Source organism: Lactuca serriola, chromosome 6 (genome assembly GCF_051521515.1).
Source record: "Lactuca serriola cultivar US96UC23 chromosome 6, Lser_US96UC23_V15, whole genome shotgun sequence".
Classification (NCBI taxonomy): domain Eukaryota; kingdom Viridiplantae; phylum Streptophyta; class Magnoliopsida; order Asterales; family Asteraceae; genus Lactuca; species Lactuca serriola.
In genome coordinates this window covers 18,850,647-18,870,261 of record NC_136413.1, presented here as the reverse complement: position 1 = coordinate 18,870,261, position 19,615 = coordinate 18,850,647, and the positions used below count along the sequence as shown (strand labels likewise).

The following is a 19,615-nucleotide window of genomic DNA, read 5'->3' as shown; positions in this document are numbered from 1 at the left end:
CGATGTCCCTGAATTTGATGCTAATAAAGATTTAGGGATCAAGATTTTGATGTTGCAATTGTACTATTTTGATTGATTTTTGTGAGAATCTTTTTGTGTTGATTGGTTTTTATGAAAATTATACAATTCATATTAAATTTTGGTGCTTATTACTTGAAGTGAAAGTGTTCTTGTCAAATGCCTTTGGTTAGCATCTATGTGGTTTTTTTTTTTTTTTTTTTTTTTTTTTTTTTTTTCCATATCTTCTTGTTAATTCCATTTTATAGAATTTATTCATATATGTTTGATTCTTTATTTTGGTTAAAGATTTTTTTTTTATCTTTGTTTTAATTAAAGATGTTGGTTGAAGAATCTAAGACTTGGAGAAGATGAGAATGGATTGGCGGTGTAGGGGATGATGGTGATGATAGTGGTGGTTAGAGATAGTGGTGATTGGTGATAATGATGTTGCTGATGGTGACATGTAGGTGGTGGTGATGGTGGGCGAGTAGTGGTAGAAGCAATGGTAAAATGGCAATTTCATCTTTTTTAAAAAGTTCAACATCCCCTGGCTGTTGGAGGGGAGGACTACCGGTGTTACCAAAACCCTCTATAGTGACCAGTGATATTACTTTTCCAAAAGTATGACCAAAGCTGCTATTTCATGTAAACCATAGGCACCAAAATTGTAATTTACTCTTTATCTTTTAATGAGAAAATGGTGTTGTATTTAGATTCCGCGAGGGTATTTTGGTAAATAGATGCTTAGCTCGCACCTCTTTGTTCCAAATATATACTATTTCCACTCCAGCCCCACGATTTCATTCTCTCAATCCTCACTTTTTAGGGTTTTCGTAACCCTTCGCGTCTCTTTATCGCTGCACCATTCGATGGCTGAGGAAGCACAGTATTCGTCCGGAGCGGACTACGCCACCACGAAACGCAAGTATGATGACTCAACTACACCACCTCCGCCTTCATCCACCCGTCGAGCCACTGGATTTTCCGCTCCCATAATCCCTTCACAGTCTCCCGACTCCGCCCCGGCTTACAACAGCGTACCTCCACCCGTAGATGAGATCGAGCTGGCTAAACAGAGAGCACAGGAGATCGCTGCTCGTATCTTCAGCAGCGCCGAGGCCAAACGCCCGAAGTTCGATAATGGCGGAGGCGGCGGCGGATATGATTCCAATGATAGCAAGGGGTTCAGCTCCGGTCCTCCGGGTTCGATTCTTTGCTCTAATCTCATTTTTCATCTACCTTTCCGCTGTAGGGTTTGTGACTGTGATTATTGCTTTGGTAACATCGTCTTGATCTCTAAGACGAGCATGTCATTTGAGTGAATTTGACTGAAGTTGGGTAATACTGAAAAATGAATCTTCTAATTGTTTCAGAGCAATTAGAAAGGGATTATTATAGGACTAGGAAGAATTCTGTTTTATGATTACGTGGGTTGAATAAATTGTAACAAACAGTTTAGGTTTAATTTGTGCTTTCACTCACAGATACACGTGCACGAAATGTGTGAAGTACTTAATGTGTACAAGATTTGAAAACAGATGTGTTTTGTGGTTTGAAATCAATAATGATTTATATACGTCCTCAGATCACCTGTTTATGGTTTACTTTTCTGTAAGTGCAGATTATGGACAAAAGACTTATTCGACCACTGCTGTATCTTCCGCCTATGGTTATGGCAACCCAAGTAAAAAGATCGACATCCCAAATGGAAGGGTAGGTGTGATAATTGGTAAAGGTGGAGAGACTATAAAATATCTTCAGATGCAATCTGGAGCAAAGATCCAAGTTACCAGAGACATGGATTCAGATCCTCATTCACTCACCCGAACTGTAGAGCTAACAGGTACTTCAGAATCAATAGCAAAGGCTGAGCAGTTGATTAAGGATGTGCTTGCTGAGGTATAGTTGATATCAACATAATATGCTTTCCATTTAGTTGTGACATGCTTTGACTAACATGTATACATTTAGATGATCATAATTCTTGATTTTGTTATTCAGGCCGAGTCAGGAGGTTCTGGCATAGTTTCTAGAAGAATGCCTGGTGAGTCGGGTGGTGCTGAACAATTTGTGATGAAAGTACCTAACAACAAGGTATTTTATGGTTAAAGCTGGTTTAAGTTTACTAGTCATTTGTTGCAACTGGTCTTTAACTATTCCATCTTTGTTCATGCTTCTAGGTTGGTCTTATTATTGGTAAAGGGGGGGAGACCATAAAGAATATGCAAGCTAGTACAGGAGCTCGTATTCAGGTCTATTTAAGTTTCTCTGTTCTCTATGAGCCTATCTTCTATATTGAGTTTTAAAGTCTCTCTTTTGAGGACTACACTTGACAAGAGAAATGATTATAGCTGAAAAGATTATTGTACCTGTTATCAGGTGATACCACTACACCCACCCCCTGGTGATACTTCAACAGAGAGGACAGTACAGATAGATGGATCCAGTGAACAGATTGAGGCTGCAAAACAGTTGGTTAATGAAGTAATCAGTGAGGTATGTGCAGTTATACAAGGAGACCAAGCATCAGCTTGGTTTCAGAAACTGTATGCTAGATTGCACTTGCTTTTCAGTATACATCGCATCTTTATTCATACCTGGATAACATAGTATACTTTGATTGCTCAATATGTGAATCCAATGGTTGCATGATTCAAATTGAAACTCTTTAAAATGGGCTTTTTATTAAGATTTTTCTGCTAATTTAGGACAAATTGGGTATCTTTTAGTTAAAGGTTCTTATACCTCCCATTTCTGCCCTTCTTATTTGGTCTGTTATTGTAGAATATATATTTTTTGAGGTCATCTTATACCATAATCCATAAGCTTGATAAATTGCCACCACCTGCTTCTATTCGCTATATTCTCTACATGTACAATCTGAGGTTGCAGATTTCTGTTGGTGCTGCTCTTTGGAATGAACAGCTGTCTGAATGGTAAATGCATGCAGATACATATATTGCATAATGAAAAGAAGAGAGCATATTTGTATATTGGATTGGATTGCCTCTGCAGGGCTGTTGGAAGTTGGAACTTTGTCATCTATACTTACAGCTGTTAGAATCAACTGATGACTGTGTCTTATTGGGGTTCTAACAATGAAATATATGTATATATATCTATTTTACATACCTGGTTATGAATATGATAAATCTAGGGTTTATATGGATATCTGATATAGTTATTAAGCATACAAAGGGTTTAAGGACTCGAATATATGTGTTGTTGCTGATATTGCTGTTAGGATGATTCAGTGGGTGTTGGGGTAGTTGGAGTTTTGGTGACACCAACTTGAAACTGGTATGGCTCTAAATCTCTTTCCAGAAGAACTGCAAATATATGATTGCTATAGAGATTTCTGCATACATATTGATTGATTGGGGTTTGATTGAGGATGATATTAATTGCCTAATTCCTAACACACTATTTATAGGTGTTATTCACCATTTTTATAAACCATAAGTATTTCTTTGGACAAGAATGATACACTGCTATCATATATTGTATAGTTTTTTGCCTCCTTTTTTTTTTTGTTGCTGTTGTTATACCCATTCACTTCGAATAGGGAGAGGATGGTCTTCTTCTCACTTCTCTTCTGCTGGAGTAAGCTTGGTAATACCACCCGACCAGTACGGTATGTAGGCCACTAAACCCCGTCTTGATATATAATTAATGTGCTTTAAGAATAATAATAATATTAATATCTGTGCTACTACTTACTTGTAATATGTAATTGCTTTCCATGCTTTTTTCTGCTTACCATATCTATATGAATGTATATGCTTGTTAATTAGTTTTTACCATGCATGTTTATAAAAATGTTTTTTTGGCTAATTTGAGATGATGACTTTTTTTTATGCAGAATCGTCCGAGAAACTCAATGGGAAGCGGTGGAGGAGGATATTCACAGCAAGGCTACCAAGCTCGACCCCAGACAAACACCTGGGCCCCACCCGCACCCCAAATGCAACAACAAGGCTATGGTTACATGCAACCTGGTGCATACCCCGGTCAGCCCGCTCAATACTCCCAGCCCCAATACGGCGGCTACCCTCGTTCAGGCGGATATGCTGCTGGCTGGGACCAGTCCGGTCAGCAAACCGCACCGGGAGCTGCTGCTGGTGGTGGTGCTGGTGGTGGTTATGATTACTACAACCAGCAACAAGCTCCCCAAACCCAACCACCTGGCGGCACCGTGGCGGCAGCAGACGGGTCTGGTTACGGGTACAGTCAGCAAGGTCAAGGTTACGGTCAAGATGGGTATGGTGGGTACTCGCAATCTGGTTATGCGCAAGGATACGATCAACAAGGCTATGGTAATCCGGCAGCTGGATATAATGAAACCGCTGATGGTCAAACTGGTTCATATGGTGGACAAGGTGATACCACTGCTGCTCAAGCTCCACCACCTGCATCTGGAGCTCAATCTGGTTATGTTCAGCCTCCTCCGCCTGCTGCTGCTTCATATGGTTCCTATGGGGCTCAGCCGCCTTCTGGATATGGTGGGTATGGACAGAAGCCTCCTGTTACTCCACCGGCTTACGGGCAGCCGCCGCCACAGCAGTCTCCGAATGCTGCCCCGCAAGGTGGTGGCTATGCCCAACCAGCTCCTTATAGTGGTTATGGGCAGGCGGATGCAAGCGGTCAACGTCCTCCTTATGGTGGTGCTGCTGCTGGGTATGGACAAGCAGCATATGGGCAGCAGCCAGCAGCAGCAGCATATGGAGGCTCGTATGGCGGTGGTTACCCCCAGCAACCTCCTGCATATGCCGGCGATGCAGCTGCTCCGGCAACCCAAGCAAGTCAGGGTAGCAGTGGTGGTGGTGCGGTTGCTAAAGCTTCACCTCAGCAAAGTTGATGATCAGGTAAGAAGAGTAGAATGTTGGTTATAATATTGTGGTAAGTGGTAACTCAGATGATCTTTTCTTTCCATGTTAATTGAATATTTTTTCATGTTTTTGTTGGATACTTGGATATGCCCTTTTTAGACATTTCACATGTTCCATATTCCATATTGCAATGCTGGATACAGTTTTCTTATTGTGATTTTCTAACATAATGATCATCATATGATTGAGTCATGTTTGGTGATTGTTTAAGTTAATCGTTGACAAGTAACCTGGTTTTGCAACTTGTTTCCCCTTTTATGATCGATAATGGCATGGATTTTAGTGAATTCTTAGCTATGGAGGTGAAGAAAATAATTATCGTAGATAGAATTTATATCATATTTAAAACATGAGAACAATAAAATATACAATAAGGAGATTAATATAAGGCTAAAATAAGAAGGGTAATTAAGCGAAAGATCCCCAAGTAAATGTGACTAATAAAGCAAATTTACCTTTGGGTGTCAAAAACTTTGATGAAGAATTTAGGGGTGGCCATTTGATCCGAACTTGAAAAAAACCGGAACTGGCCCCAGATTGGAATGGGATTACATATTATCCGTGCATTAAACTCGATTTTGGAACTTAATGCTAAGGCTTATGACTATAATTATCATATAATAAAGTACATAATTTTAAAAGCAAGTAAATATGAAATTATGAAATCATACATCTTGTTCTACAAAACTCAACTGCACAAAAATAAATAAAGCATCACAATTCACACACAACGCAAATGAATACAATGCACTCGTTCAAAAGCTTAATGAGACAAATATGATTTGATAAGAACTTAGAAGATGTATATATTAACACTTATATTAGTTATGTAACTTTTTTTTAATACAAATTATCAAATTACATAAGAAATGAGAAGATGTATATAATAATACTGACTGATTAAATTTATGTTTTTAACATATCTAAAAGATTAACACTTGAAAAAAAAATCCTTAAATTTTCATCAGATGACGATATAAACTCATTCCAAGGATTGAAGATCGAGACAAGATGGTGAATAGAATTGTTAGATCCGATGTGTATCATTGCCATCCATAGCTTTTAGAAATTATAATGCGATACTTGTTACATAAAACATGACTGAATATTGATACATGTAATTCATATTACTCGTATTAGATCGGGACTAAGACGTATGTTAATAGTATAACACTTGTAATTTTTTGTTCCATACAAAAAAAACTTGTAACCCGCTATCAAACTTTTGTCTTCATAAAATATACAAATGACATCTTTATCATATTATCAAACAATTCTAAAAACTTGTCATATAACTTGGTTTAATTCCGTCACAACCTAATGTAATTAGGCAACTCGCACCTATCACCATTCAGGGGGGGGGGGGGGGGGGGGGGGGGGAAAGAAACAACTAGTGAGCTTCCACCTAACAGAAATACCAAAGGGACTAAATATGCGAATGGACAAAACTGATGGGAACCATTTGTATAATTTAGCCTAGTATTAGAGAAAAAGAATCATGGACCTTGTTGTCATTTATTAAAAAAGTAAGGGTGAAATTTATTGGTATATAACCCTCATCCATGGACGCTCAAAACCCTTTTCACCACACTCTCGACCATCTCCGTAACAACACCAAATTTAAGAACAAGGTAAATTGAATTTCTCTTTATTTATTATATAACATTTTCGATCAATTCCTAATCATATCGGATCTTACGTTCAATATATTCCATTTCGATTTTTCTTTGTAATGGATGGTTGTATGCGTAAAATGTCTCAGAGACTGTAAAACGATTCGTTTTTTGGGTAATATTTGAAATATTTGCGAACGTGTTCTTTAAAATCGTTCTTTTGATCGCCAATTGGTATGCAACTGCTTCGATCTTCTTAATTCATCAAGCCTACGCTCAATATTCACATGGTTTTACATGTATGGTTCATTTTTCAGTGAGTATATTTATCTATTGTTAAAATGGATGATTATGTGGATTAATTGTAATTCAAACACTCTTTATCTCGAGTAATTTTATCTATGCTTTCCAATTGTAATCTTTTAGAAATAATGAAAGCTAAACACTCTGAATTTCTTGATCCTTTATCTTACCGGCTAAATACAACCATCGACGTCTCTTAATTTCTGGTTGCAAGTTGCAACCTATGTTTAGCATTTTCTTTTGTATGTTCAAATGATTTGATTCTTTTTATACACAATTATAATGTAGAAGTTATGGCATCAAAGTTGAATGTCTTACGTTCAAAGGTAGCTGAAGCCTCAAAGTTTTTGTCCAAGAATGGAAACACCTACTACAAACACACACTAGAGCAAAACAAGAAATACATTCAAGATCCACCAACTATAGAAAAATGTCAGCAGTTATCAAATCAGCTACTTTACACTCGTCTTGCCAGGTTCCCAACTTTCCCACAATATATGTATATCTTGTTTTGTTTATGAACTAGGCAAAAAGACATAAATTCCTCGTCATCCTGAATGTTCTGTTGATGAACACCTATCTTGTTGAATCAGTATTCCAAGTCGCTATGATGCATTCTGGAAAGAGCTTGAGTATGTGAAGCAACTGGTAAAGACAAGGCATGAGCTTAAAACTGAAGATATGGGAATTGCTGCTCTTTTTGGGTTGGAATGTTTTGCTTGGTATTGTGCTGGAGAGATTGTGGGAAGAGGATTTACTATTACTGGTTACTATGTTTAAATCCATTTCCTACAATCAAGGTTAGCTTTTTTGCCTATGCTTTGCTTTTTTATGATATAATAAGATAGTCTACTTAGAAATACAAATTTTCATGTGTTATGTGACAACTTATGGGCCATAATCATTGCCCAAATAAATTCAAAAGATTCTTACTTAAAGTTTTGTGGTATGGAGCACATAGTTTGTGTGTTTATGTGTGTGTGTGTGTGTGAAAATGAAGGGCAATGTCACATCTGTAATAACATTGTAACCAAAATCTAGTTTTCTCAGGATGTGACATGACACTGGTTAAATGCTTATTGATGATTGATGCAAACAATGTTTTATTTTATAAGGATTTATGCAAGACGTGGTTTTGGACACAAGTTGTGCTTATGCTACAATCGGTTAGATGAGTTCTATAAAATTTGGTTGTATATTTCGTTTAAAGAAACATTTTTCGCTTAAATTCGCCGGGAGGGGAGGGGGAGGATGTAAAATATCATTGTATAAACAAAGATTCAACATTTAAACTAAAAGTAAAAGTGGAATTACAATAGTACTTGATAATAATAATTGTTGTTATACTAAAAAGGTAAAAAATAATAAAAATAAAAACAAATTAATATTTGAGATAATGAGATAAAAGGTAACCATGAATTTGCATCAAAAGAATCTGGGTGACATTTGCCTCCATTTGGGACACGATTGCTTGGTTCACATGGTTTGCAAGGTATTATGTGAGTTTGGAGTTTTCTTTGGGCCGATATACTTATCCGAAAAAAGAAGATGTAAATCGAGCATGCATAAGTAAAAATGCTATGAAGTGACTTTTTAAAGATAAAATCAAACCAAGGACAAACAACCAAAAGCTTCTTATATCGATTAAAATTACACAAAGTGAGATGAAAAAAACAAAAACCCTAATGCTTTGCATGTGATTTGAGAGCTTAGCCTCTATCAAGGTGATTCACAAAGACTCAAGGAGGTCTTGGCATAAAGAGCCTTACTTCTCAAAACACCGCTCTCATGTCTGCTTATAATTGGGGTATCCATATAAATAAGATTTCCTTTAGGTAAAATGGATCCACTCATATCATCTCACCAAATGTAATTCCTGGGATGTCACGGTTGAGAGTGATATCGACATAAGATTAGATATTTCATTATTTTATAGCTTGGTGATAGAAGAACGATATGTAGTGTATGATATATGATCCCATATTGGTCCCCTTTACAAACTTTTGATCCATTGTTCTTTCCACTGATTTTATCCTTTGATGTTATAGTCAAAGACATTGTCAGGAATGAGATCAGGGATATCCCTCACCTCTATAGTGACTCCCATGACGCTCTTTGTGTCCACTCCTGTCATATTCTATCCCCCTCCCCCTAATAAACTCAAGTGTAGAAATAAGGTTGGAGTTTCCTCTTCTTTCTATGTGAAGGCGGTAGACTTTGTATCCGTTTTCTGGGAATTTGTTACCGATTGACATCATCTTGTGTGGGTCTCTCAAAAGGCCTTTCTATCATGCGTACGTCTTATGGTGGCCCTGTAAGACCGTCTCAAAACACATGATTAGATCCATATATGGGTGCCCTATCAAAATTTCATTTGTAGTTTTTGTCACCTTTGCCCCATTTCTCTTAACCACATCTTCTTCAAATGCATCTACCCTTCTTATGTTTGACAAATGATGAATCCAAAATGAATATTAGCAATGTTCTTGGCAAGTAGATCGACTTCATCGCCATCCTCAAGCAAGACAAAAAAAAGTATGACCATTCGTCTATTATTTTTCTTTTAGTGATTGCAGGTACTGTCTACCACCTATGGATTGAAATAAATGATATTATCTTCTCTAATAAGAGAAAGATCATATGAAATGATGGTTAAGACTATTACTAATGATGTTCTTTTGAGACTTATGAGCCTTATTTTAAACCCATCCCCTAATGTCGCTAAAGTTAAGGTCATTTGAAGACTTCCTTTGCATAATGAATTTATTGCCATAAAACACTCGCTTAGACCCTTCGTCCAAATGTTTATCTCTTCCCTTCTCTTTGTGCTTTATCTTTTGTTTATGTTGTATATGTTTCCTTATGTATATGCATTGGTCTTAGAGCTTGTTTGGGCCTCATTGATTTTGTTTTCCTAGTTTTCTCCATGCTTATGGTTCCTATGGCTTGTACCATAGGCCCTCTCATGTCCACAACTGAGGAGTCCCTAACATACTATTATATTGTTTTTTATCTATTAATAAAACTTTAATGGATGTAAAATTCCCATTTATAAAACATATGTATTAGTGTTTTGTGTTTTAAACATGAAAATCATTAGTTTACCCATTTAAACAAGTGTAAGAAACATAAAATTTGTGTGACATTCAAACCTTATAAACCTGTATAAGTGATGACTTCATTTTATTTACTTCTTTTTATAGTTTTTTAGCATATTCCATTCACATTTTAGTTAATTTCCATGCATATTTTCCTTTTTGTTATTTTTATGACCATTTCGGGTACTTTCTAGTTTCTTGAGCATTATTGCAGATTTTAAGGAAACTAGAGGAGCGGGAGTGTGCGGGATCTTTTGGAAGGCGATTGGACTTGAAGAGCAGTGGGGATTTCATGCTTGATAGCTGTGGAGGTGATTCGGGGAGTAGGCTTGTCGATTGCTTGAAGGCGTAGAAGTGTTGAACTTTAAATTTGAAAGGGCGCGGGAGAATTCTTGAGTGTGCAAGATCAATGTTTAGGAGTTTGCGGAAGTTTTGAGTGATGTGGAAAGACAAATTGGGCTTTAATTGAAGAAATATTGAAGAAAAATGGGCTAGAAGTTGATGGGATTCGAACTGGGCCAATGGATTAGCTGTGGGGGCCCAAGACTTGAAGAAGCCCAAAAATTCCGTCGCAGTCACGCGACCCACTTAAGATTCCCCGCGGCCCGCGTGAATTCCTGACAAGGTCAATTTCGGGATTTTACTTAGAGCTCTATATTGGGAAGGTTGGTGTGCCTCTTCAGCCTTATCTTGGAGGTCCGATTTTGATACTTTCTCTCTGGAGTTTGGAGCACTTTTGGAGGCCAAGAACACTTAAAGAATATGTTCTTTTCATCTCTTGAGTCTTGTCAAATGTTTGGTACAATCTTAACTAACTTTGTTTCTTTGAGTTTAGTTATGCTTGGCTAAACTAATCTTGGTTGACTTTTTGTTGAATCCTTTGAACTTTTGTTGGGTGTTGAAGAATCCATGAACTTGTTCTTAAATCTTTATGGAAATGTTTTGTGTTTTATCATATTATCACTACTAGTATGTTTTTATTCATGAGTTTAAATGTGTTTGTGGTGATTAGTTGGCTTAATTTCTTGATTAAGTAAATGATCCTCAAATTAGCAAGCAACAAATGATTTTTGTGTTGTTTTTGCTTCACACAATCATAAAAACATTTCTTCCAACATGGTGGTGAAAGCATTTGACCCCTCTTGGATTTGGTGACTTTTTGGATTTTAATGCTAGTTGACTTTCACTAATTACATGCTATTTGGAATTAGTGACTTTGACTAAGGAAATTGTTATGAGCTTCTCTAGCCATTTCAACAATTAAGAAAGGTCTAGGTAATATCAAGCTCCTTGGATTACTATAGCCAAATTAAGGATTTAAATCAAAGTATTGCACATTTGGATTCTAATGATATGTTCATCAAAAGTCAAAGTGAGGAAACTTTAAAACCCTCTCTCCCTTATTGATTTTACATCAAACCCTAATTTTTGTTGAAATTGTCCATTTAAATCATAGTTAATTCTAGTTTGTTTCAAGTATTTCAAAACACCAAAACCCCCCATTTTATTCTTATTGTTATTTTACAAGTATTTTTACAAAGAGATTTTTCACAGAGTTATAAATTGAACTAATCTCCGTGGATTCGACCCCTTTACCACTATACACTATTTTAGTGTGTAATATTTAGGGTTATTATTTTTGTTGGCCTTGACAACCACCAATAAGACACACATAAGACATTAATTAATATCTTTTTACATGTTAGTTTTTGCTTCATGTATAAATATTTATGTAAACGCATTTGTAAATTCATATAAATTTGTGTTTTCATGTAATACGATTAAAAATGTGTTGTGTTCATATCGTTCCATGTGTTACACACATTAATTTCCTGTCGTGTTTGCGTTATTATAAATAGACATATTTTAAATTTTGTATCCAATAAAATTCATGTATGACGATATGGCACATAGACATGAATTGCCAGATCTATACTAACTGAAGTAGATGAATAACAAAAAGTTCATTATGATATTCTTTTGGTGAACAAGCAGTTATATGTATCTTAGTAACTTAACAAACCTCATTAAGGCCCCGTTTCTTTTTTTTTCTTCGTTAAGTCCTGAATTTATAAGTCGTTGAATTGATAATGATATCTGAACTGATAAAGTTTTGCTGATATAAATGTTTCTTTTTTTGAACTGGATGCTACCTAAATCTGAAAAAACAACTATTTTACCCTCATTTAAAAAAATACATAAAAGTACAAGGATTATACACACAAAATGCGATTTTTTAGGAACATATTTTTGGAAAAATGGATATAAAACTACCACTTAATGCTAATGCTATCATTTTTCTAATTTAATTTATTAAGATATTTTCTTAAGATCAAGTTATATATATATATATATATATATATATATATATATAACTTAACCCATTAAGTTTTCTAAACATCAAGTGAATTAAGTAAAAAAGAAACACACCATAAGTCATACTTAATATCCTCTATCCTAATAAAACAATACCCGGTTTCCATGTGACAATAGCTGAACACCCCCTTAATTATTTTTCCCGCTCAAAACATCTATGTGTAATTTTGGCTTTGCCCTTCCAATTGAGGATAATCAATTTATTCTTTCTTTAAACTACCGCTCAAATTTTCAGTTCTATTGTCATTTGGTATATGGTGGTTGTCGAGGCCAACAAAATTAATAACCCTAAATCTTTTACACAAAAATAGTGTATAGTGGTAAAGGGATTGCATCCACGGAGATTGGTTCAATTTAAATCTCTATGTAAATCAGTTGTTCAAGTAGTTGTAAAACAATAGTAAAAATAAAGAGGGGGGGGGGGGGTTAAATCTTTTTGATTGTTTGGGAAAATTAGAACTAAGCTAGAATGTGAATATGACAAGTAAACAGGTAGATGATTTGATTAAATTTAATGTAGTGAAATTGGTTGACTTTGGGATATACCACATGGATGATATAATTCACTTATCATTAGACTCAATGGGACAACACTTGTGAATCAATCTAACTTGGCTATAGCAATTCATAAGCACGAATTACATTGACTGTTCTTTGTTATTGAAATGGTTAGAGGAGCTCTTAACACATTCCCTTAATTGAAGTCACAAAACTAATGAAGCATATAATCTTGTGAAAATGAACTAGCTTTAAGTTTTAAGAGTTACCAAGTCCAAAAGATAATCAATTGCTTACATTATCATTATGGAGGAAATATTTCCATGGTTTAATATGAAATGAAAACAAGCATAGAAACCATTTGTTGCTTACCAATTTCAAAGTCCATTACTTAACCAGGAAACTAGTCAACAAAATAAGCATTCATTCATCCAAGCTCATGATCAAAGATAAACAAACACAACAATATATTTGGCTAGAAAACATTTCCATAAACTTCAAACACAAGATAACATCAAGTCTTCAAAACAACCAATCATCCATGGGCTAAACCCTAATCAACCAAATATAAGTCTAGCCATTCATGGCCAAAATAAAAGAAATACAATATAGTTTAGAGGTACCAAACATGATTCAAGTTGCAGGATGAAAGAAAATTACACCAATCTTCAAAATATTTAATTTCTTCCAAAACCTTCTTGAGAGTAAAAAGAGTTGTTCTTCGATGTGTTCTTCCCTTCCTTCTTGCTTCAAAACTTCAGTAAAAGTGGTCAAAAATCGGATCCAAAAGTTACCCAAAAGTATTCCACCAACTTTCTCCAAATAGAGGAAAAAGGCTAAAATCCGGATTCTTCATAGTGGGATCCACGCAGACCATTTGTAAATCCATGCAGACGGCGTGGATTCTGCTGAGTGGGCCATTTGGCCTATTTGATTGGCCTTCTAGTTTGATCCTTTATTTCTTGGTCCAGCCCGCATGTAAAGGTTCTTGATAGCCCAATTGTGTCTTCTTGACGCTCCCAATATGGGCCATTGCTTACTTGATCTTCTATAGCTCAAAATTCTCTTCACATCATCATCAATCTTCATATAAAATTAAGACCAACTTGCTCCTTTGATTATGTTGACAACAGGCCCAATCACACCACTTCAAGTCCACAAGCTTCCAAAGGTCTCACACTCCTTACATACCTCCAAGTCGAATAGTCTTCGCTAAGCTCAAAAGATTAGAAAAGCACCCGATAAAGGAGAAAAATAACAAAAAGAGATAATATGCATGAAGATTAACTAAATTGAGATGGGATAAACTAAAATAAACTAGGAAAATAAGTACTAAAATGAAGCTATCAAATCACCCCAAGCTAAAACCTTACTTGTCCTCAAGTAAGACAAGACTAAATGAACTATTGTAAGGAAAATAAAAAAGAATGGATAGAACCATATAACTTGATCATCGTTAGTCAACATGGACAGAATTGAACTCGCTGTTATCCCAAGATTTTTTCATCCGATGACAATGGAACCATAAACCACAACCAAGACAACTCCTCTAGTTGAGTAAGGAGGGACAGTCAGTCGCGACCCCAATGGAACATGCATACAATGAAGAACATTTGTAGCAGGGAGAAAGCAGATGAACATGCTTGTGTGGATCTCTTATTTAAGTATACACTGTTATCACAAAAGTTTCATGATCTCATGTCTGCCGGCTACTCTCAGGTGTGATTGGGTTTCATCGCTCTGGCATTGTTGTGGGAATTAGTTCACTTAGTGTTGGCATAAAGCTCCCGTAGCATCCGAATCGACAGTCTCTCTAACATCACCAATTTGCGAAAAAAACTCGATCTATATACAATAAAACATTCCTAAGTAAATGGGTAATCAAACGCCACCAAAATATAAGAAAATTATGTTCAATATTTGAACCGGTCACCCATCTAGGATAAATGCTGCTTGGAATTTTCTTGTTGAGCTTCTCGTTTTTTTTTCTTTTATTTTTAAGAGGGGGATACTTGAAGGTAATGTGCTAACATATCGAAATTTTTATCAAGAAAATTTTTGACTCGAAATTTGGTTACCAAAAGTATCTAAGTGGAACCGAAAGGTAATAATAATAATATGAATGGTCTAAGTCAAGATTGTCAAGATCGGGATCCTACCTAGGATCGTTTTTTGGGTTTGCAAGATCAGGATCGGGATCCTAAGATCCCACAAATTAAAATATAATTTTAATTTTTAATTTTTAATCATGAAAAATATTTCAAACATTCAATTTTTCGTTCAAAAGTTATAAAAACTTCAAAATATCAGTCATAAGCCACAATACAAAATGATAAATGGTAAATTGGTAAAGGGTAAAAGACATAAAGTGGAAAAAAAATTCATTTGCAAAAAAAAAAATCAAGGGAAGGTAGGATCGGATCGGATCTCATCCTATGATCCTACCTACGATCTTACGATCCTACCTGCAATCCTACCCCAAATACGATCCTTTTACGATCCGGATCATTTTTCATACCTAGGATCGAAGGAACGTACAATCCTACGATCAGGATCGTGATTTTGACAACCATGGTCTAAGTGTGAAAATGACCATGTATGGAGCATAGAGATGTAGGCTCATTTTTAAACTTGTGATTTTCCAAATATAATGAAAATGCCCAAGCGTGGGCTAAAAGACTCTCTAAAAACCTAAGGAAATCGCAAAAAAATGGTGATGTAAAGAGACCGGATATGGATTCTACCCAGGGACAAGCACCAATGCTTCATCCTAACGATTCTAACATGATCAAGAGTGATCCTCTCAGCGGCATGGACCACAGGGCTAAAAACATCTATTCCTATAGTATATCCTACAGTTGTTAGTATTGCATGCATAATTCTTCATGAAAACTACATGACCATGATCACTTACCCCTTTTAGCTCCAGCAGTTGATCCCAAGTATGAAGTCCCAAACTGTGGCTAAAGGTCCCGATTCGATTTGTGTGATAACAACAAGATTCTGGACTAATAATGATACAATAATTATGAACCTATTCCATGGCATTGGAGGGGGGGTGAGAATAAACAGACAACAAAAATGCATGAATGATAATGCCCTAAGTTAAATGTTATGCAAAAATAAAAATGTGAAACAGAAGAAAATAAAATCTTTTTGGAATTTTATAAAATAAAAAAATAAATGCAAATTCAGGCTAAAACGTTATGCAACCTAACTAAAGTGCACGAGAAATCAAAAATAAAATGGAATATCCCACCCCAATATTAGAAATAAGCATTTTGCTCAATGCTTGGGGCAAGGAGAACGTACCTAAATCGGAGGGTCGGGAGGAGGGTAGGGGTAAGGGTAAGGTGTTGGGGGATAAGGATGAGCGGGGGGACGATTTGGGTTAATGGTTTCTTGAGAGAGAAATAATACATAGATAGAGGGAAACAACCGACATGCTAATGAAGAAGAAGGGTTGCATGTCACTTAAGTTATTTGGTCAAAAAGTCAATGGAGGTCAAAGTTGGTCAACAAATCCACGCGGACAGTTTATGGAGTACATGCATACCATTCGCAGTACACGCAGACAAGTTCTTGAGCACACACGGACCACATGAATCACGCTGAGAAGTTGCTGAATCTTTATGTTCATGCGATCAGGCTCATGCGGACAAAAGAATCAGACGCGGACCATTTGTAGGCTCTTTTGGGACAAGTTTCAAAGCTTCCGCATTTGACTAGAATGAACCCCGAGACTTCAAAATTGAACAGAACTTGACTTGAAAAGGAACGAGAGCTTGGATTTTAAAAAAATCAAAGCTTTTAAAAACGGAAAAAATGGTTTTAACCAAAACATTTATTCTAAACGTGAAAGAGAACGAAAGCACAATGCTTTTCCAAAAGCGCCCTTCTTTAACGTCTTTGGCGAGATGCCTCCAAACTTCACTCTAGCACTTCGGGGCGTCCAGATGGACGACATCTAGGGCATTTGAATCAAAACCTTCATAGAACGGATTCAATCGATGACCATTAACCTTGCAAATTTGCCCCGTGTCGACATTTTTTAATTTCCACACCTCCATTAGGACTCTTTTCTTGTATTTAACTTTCTTTTTACGGGAGAACCATATCAGACTTAGACCTTTAATAATAGGAATCATCCAACCACATTCTTTCATGTACTTGTTCAGTATGGTGACCAACTCATCCCTCTTTGACATGGTGGCTGAGTAGGTTACCAGTTGGGCGTCTTCTTTCTCGGGATACGTATCCTTTGAAGGGTCTGACAGATTTATCGTTTCTAGATCTTGTGGTTGTTCTACTACTGGAGTTAGTTTCTCAATGGTAGTGGGTGGATCAACCTCTCTTTTTTTAAGCCCCAACACTTCCTCTATTGTTTCATTGTGAGATTTCTCAATGTATTCTTCCTCCTTGACAACCTCTTTCACTTCTACTTCTTTTTCCTCTTCTTCATATAACACTATTGGGCCATCGTAACTTTTCTCATCTTTCAAAGGAATGGAACATGCGCTATGCCATGGACTCTCTTTAGATGGTAATTTGTATTGAGCTTCCATTATTGTAACACCCCGACTCCCAGGTACAAGTTTTAAATAATTATATACATATTAATGGACCTACTCGACGAGTTGGTTGCCCCCGACTCGTCGTTTAAAGGCAGGTTAGCCCGTGTGGATTATTGGATCTACTCGACGAGTCAGAGGACCCGGACTCGACGAGTACGAGCTGGGAGATGAAACCCTAATTTTTAGGGTTTTCACCTTATTTAAAGAACATTAAGGCCCCGTTTGAAACCCGTCTGACCGGGCTGAGTCAGCGATTTTGGCTGACTTGGTCAGCTGGGAAGTTGTTTGATGTGTGCTGATTCGGTCAGTAGGTCTGGGTGAATTGGCTGAATAGGTCAGCTTGCAAGGTCCATCTGACTGGGAAAAAAGACATCCCTACCCTCAGTATATTCTTCTCTTGGTGACCTAAAAAGAAAAATGGCAGCCTCATCTCTTCTCCCCTTCGACAGGTTCAATCACTGCAAGATCGCCACCTTATTCCTTCGGTCAATGTCTTCATCCTTCAGTCGAACATCTGCCCTCCTTCCGTTGTAACGACCCAAAATTCAAGACTAAAGATTTCTTTTAATAAAACATTACTTAGAGCAAAAACTTCAATCCAAAACATAATCAGAGTATTAACTCCCAAAACACATGTTCATTATCAGAGTAAAACATTCCCAAGCTGTCTAGTCTATGGTGTGTGCCATGCGATCACCCCGAGCTCTCCCCTCCGCTACCAGAAGTACCTGAAACCAAAATTGAAAACCGTAAGCACGAAGCTTAGTGATTTCCCCAGATACCACATACCATACAAACATTCATGGCCAAGAACCATACATAACCGACTTATCCATAATCATGTAAGGTGCTATGTGCCAAACATAGTCTTGCCATTATGCCACGGGCCGCACGTGGTCTTCCTGGTCAAGCCTGGGCCGCTCCTTGGGTCTTACAGACAAGTGCCAAGGGCCACCCCCTGGTCTTACAGACATGTGGCAAGGGCCACCCCCTAGTCTTTTATGCAAGTATCACAAAGACAACCGTACATACTACTCTACTTAGCTAAACAGCATACAGTGTGCCAGAAGCCACCTCCTGGTCTTTCATATATAATAGCATACAATGCGCCAGGAGCCACCTCCTGGTCTTTCATACATATTGCCTAGGGCTAACCCCCGGGTCATCCTATCATCCATAATAACATATTGTGTGCCAGGAGCCTCCCCCTGGTCTTTCATGCATATTACCTAGGGCTAACCCCGGGTCTTCCTACCATACATAATAACATACTGTGTGCCAGGAGCCACCCCTGGTCTTTCATGCATATTCTAAATGGGCCCACATTGGTGCCTTAGACCCATACAAACAGTGAGGAGACTCACCTCGCACTGCTGAACTCTGATGATAATCCTCTGGCTGCTGACCGACAGCTCTCTGAACTCCTGCTCCACTAGCTCCCCGAGCTACCAATATCAATGCAACACTTAGTCTAACTATCTCCCGAAAGTTAACTAAGTCAACTCTGGTCAAGGTCAAAGTCCTGGTCAAAAGTCAACCTTCCAGGTCAACCCTACTCGCCGAGTCACCCTATTGACTCGCCGAGTTCATATGTTCAGAGTCCTCCTCTTAGCGACTCGACTCGCCGAGTCTACCGATAATCGAGTCCTGACCTGTCCAACTCACCGAGTCTCCATTCGACTCACTGTTTCGAGTCTCAAATCGAAGGGTTTGGGGTTTCGCGACCTGACTCGCCGAGTCCAAGAACAGAATCGCCGAGTCCAGGACAACCTTCAACAGACTCGCCGAGTTGTTCATCCAACTCGCCGAGTTCCTGCCCAACATCATCTGACTCGACGAGCTGTTCATCCCACTCGTCGAGTTCCTCCTCGTCTTCATGCTACTCGTCGAGTCCACTCAAAGGACTCGCCGATTCCATTCATATCTTCCAACATGCAGAGGACTTTTTAGTCATGCATGGACTCCAAACTGTAGATCCACCCTTCCCATGCCTATTCCTCACGTAAAGTTGCAAACTTTACGTGTAGAGATGGAGATCTAGGCAAAATACACCATAAAATAGGGTTTAAGGCCAAGGGGCTTCAAAAATTGACTCAAGGGCTGATACTTTATGCTTCTCTAGTCCACAACACACTTGGATCTGAAGTAGCAACTCCAGATCCGGCTTCTAACTCAAATGGGTGATAAACCATGGCTTAAAAGCCCCAAATCTCACAACCATGGAAGATCTAAAGGAGAGAAACGACTTATTACCTTCAATATCT

At 37.5% G+C, this 19,615-nt stretch overlaps 2 protein-coding genes across 2 annotated transcripts; both read left to right on the top strand.

Moving 5' to 3' along the window:
* The first annotated feature begins 790 nt into the window (after positions 1-790).
* On the top strand, positions 791-5,040 carry LOC145059336 (KH domain-containing protein). The gene is made up of 6 exons (XM_079007196.1): positions 791-1,203; positions 1,622-1,899; positions 2,002-2,094; positions 2,181-2,252; positions 2,380-2,496; positions 3,863-5,040. Exons 1-6 carry the CDS (start codon positions 870-872, stop codon positions 4,856-4,858), a joined length of 1,890 nt encoding a protein of 629 aa, XP_078863322.1. The 5' UTR covers positions 791-869; the 3' UTR covers positions 4,859-5,040.
* A 1,362-nt stretch (positions 5,041-6,402) lies between these two features.
* Positions 6,403-7,884, top strand: LOC145058724 (uncharacterized). The gene is made up of 3 exons (XM_079006624.1): positions 6,403-6,520; positions 7,094-7,280; positions 7,399-7,884. The coding sequence occupies exons 2-3, from the start codon at positions 7,099-7,101 to the stop codon at positions 7,583-7,585; spliced, it is 369 nt and encodes a 122-aa protein (XP_078862750.1). The 5' UTR covers positions 6,403-6,520; positions 7,094-7,098; the 3' UTR covers positions 7,586-7,884.
* The last annotated feature ends 11,731 nt before the right edge of the window (positions 7,885-19,615 follow it).

What these genes read in the sequence shown, in the direction of transcription:
- LOC145059336 (XM_079007196.1), top strand. Translation starts at nt 870, where the DNA reads ATGGCTGAGGAAGCACAGTATTCGTCCGGAGCGGACTACGCCACCACG. An exon ending in GTTCAGCTCCGGTCCTCCGG is followed by an intron (nt 1,204 to 1,621) that starts GTTCGATTCTTT and finishes CTGTAAGTGCAG; the next exon opens with ATTATGGACAAAAGACTTAT. An exon ending in GTACAGGAGCTCGTATTCAG is followed by an intron (nt 2,253 to 2,379) that starts GTCTATTTAAGT and finishes ACCTGTTATCAG; the next exon opens with GTGATACCACTACACCCACC.
- LOC145058724 (XM_079006624.1), top strand. Translation starts at nt 7,099, where the DNA reads ATGGCATCAAAGTTGAATGTCTTACGTTCAAAGGTAGCTGAAGCCTCA. An exon ending in CTTTACACTCGTCTTGCCAG is followed by an intron (nt 7,281 to 7,398) that starts GTTCCCAACTTT and finishes TTGTTGAATCAG; the next exon opens with TATTCCAAGTCGCTATGATG.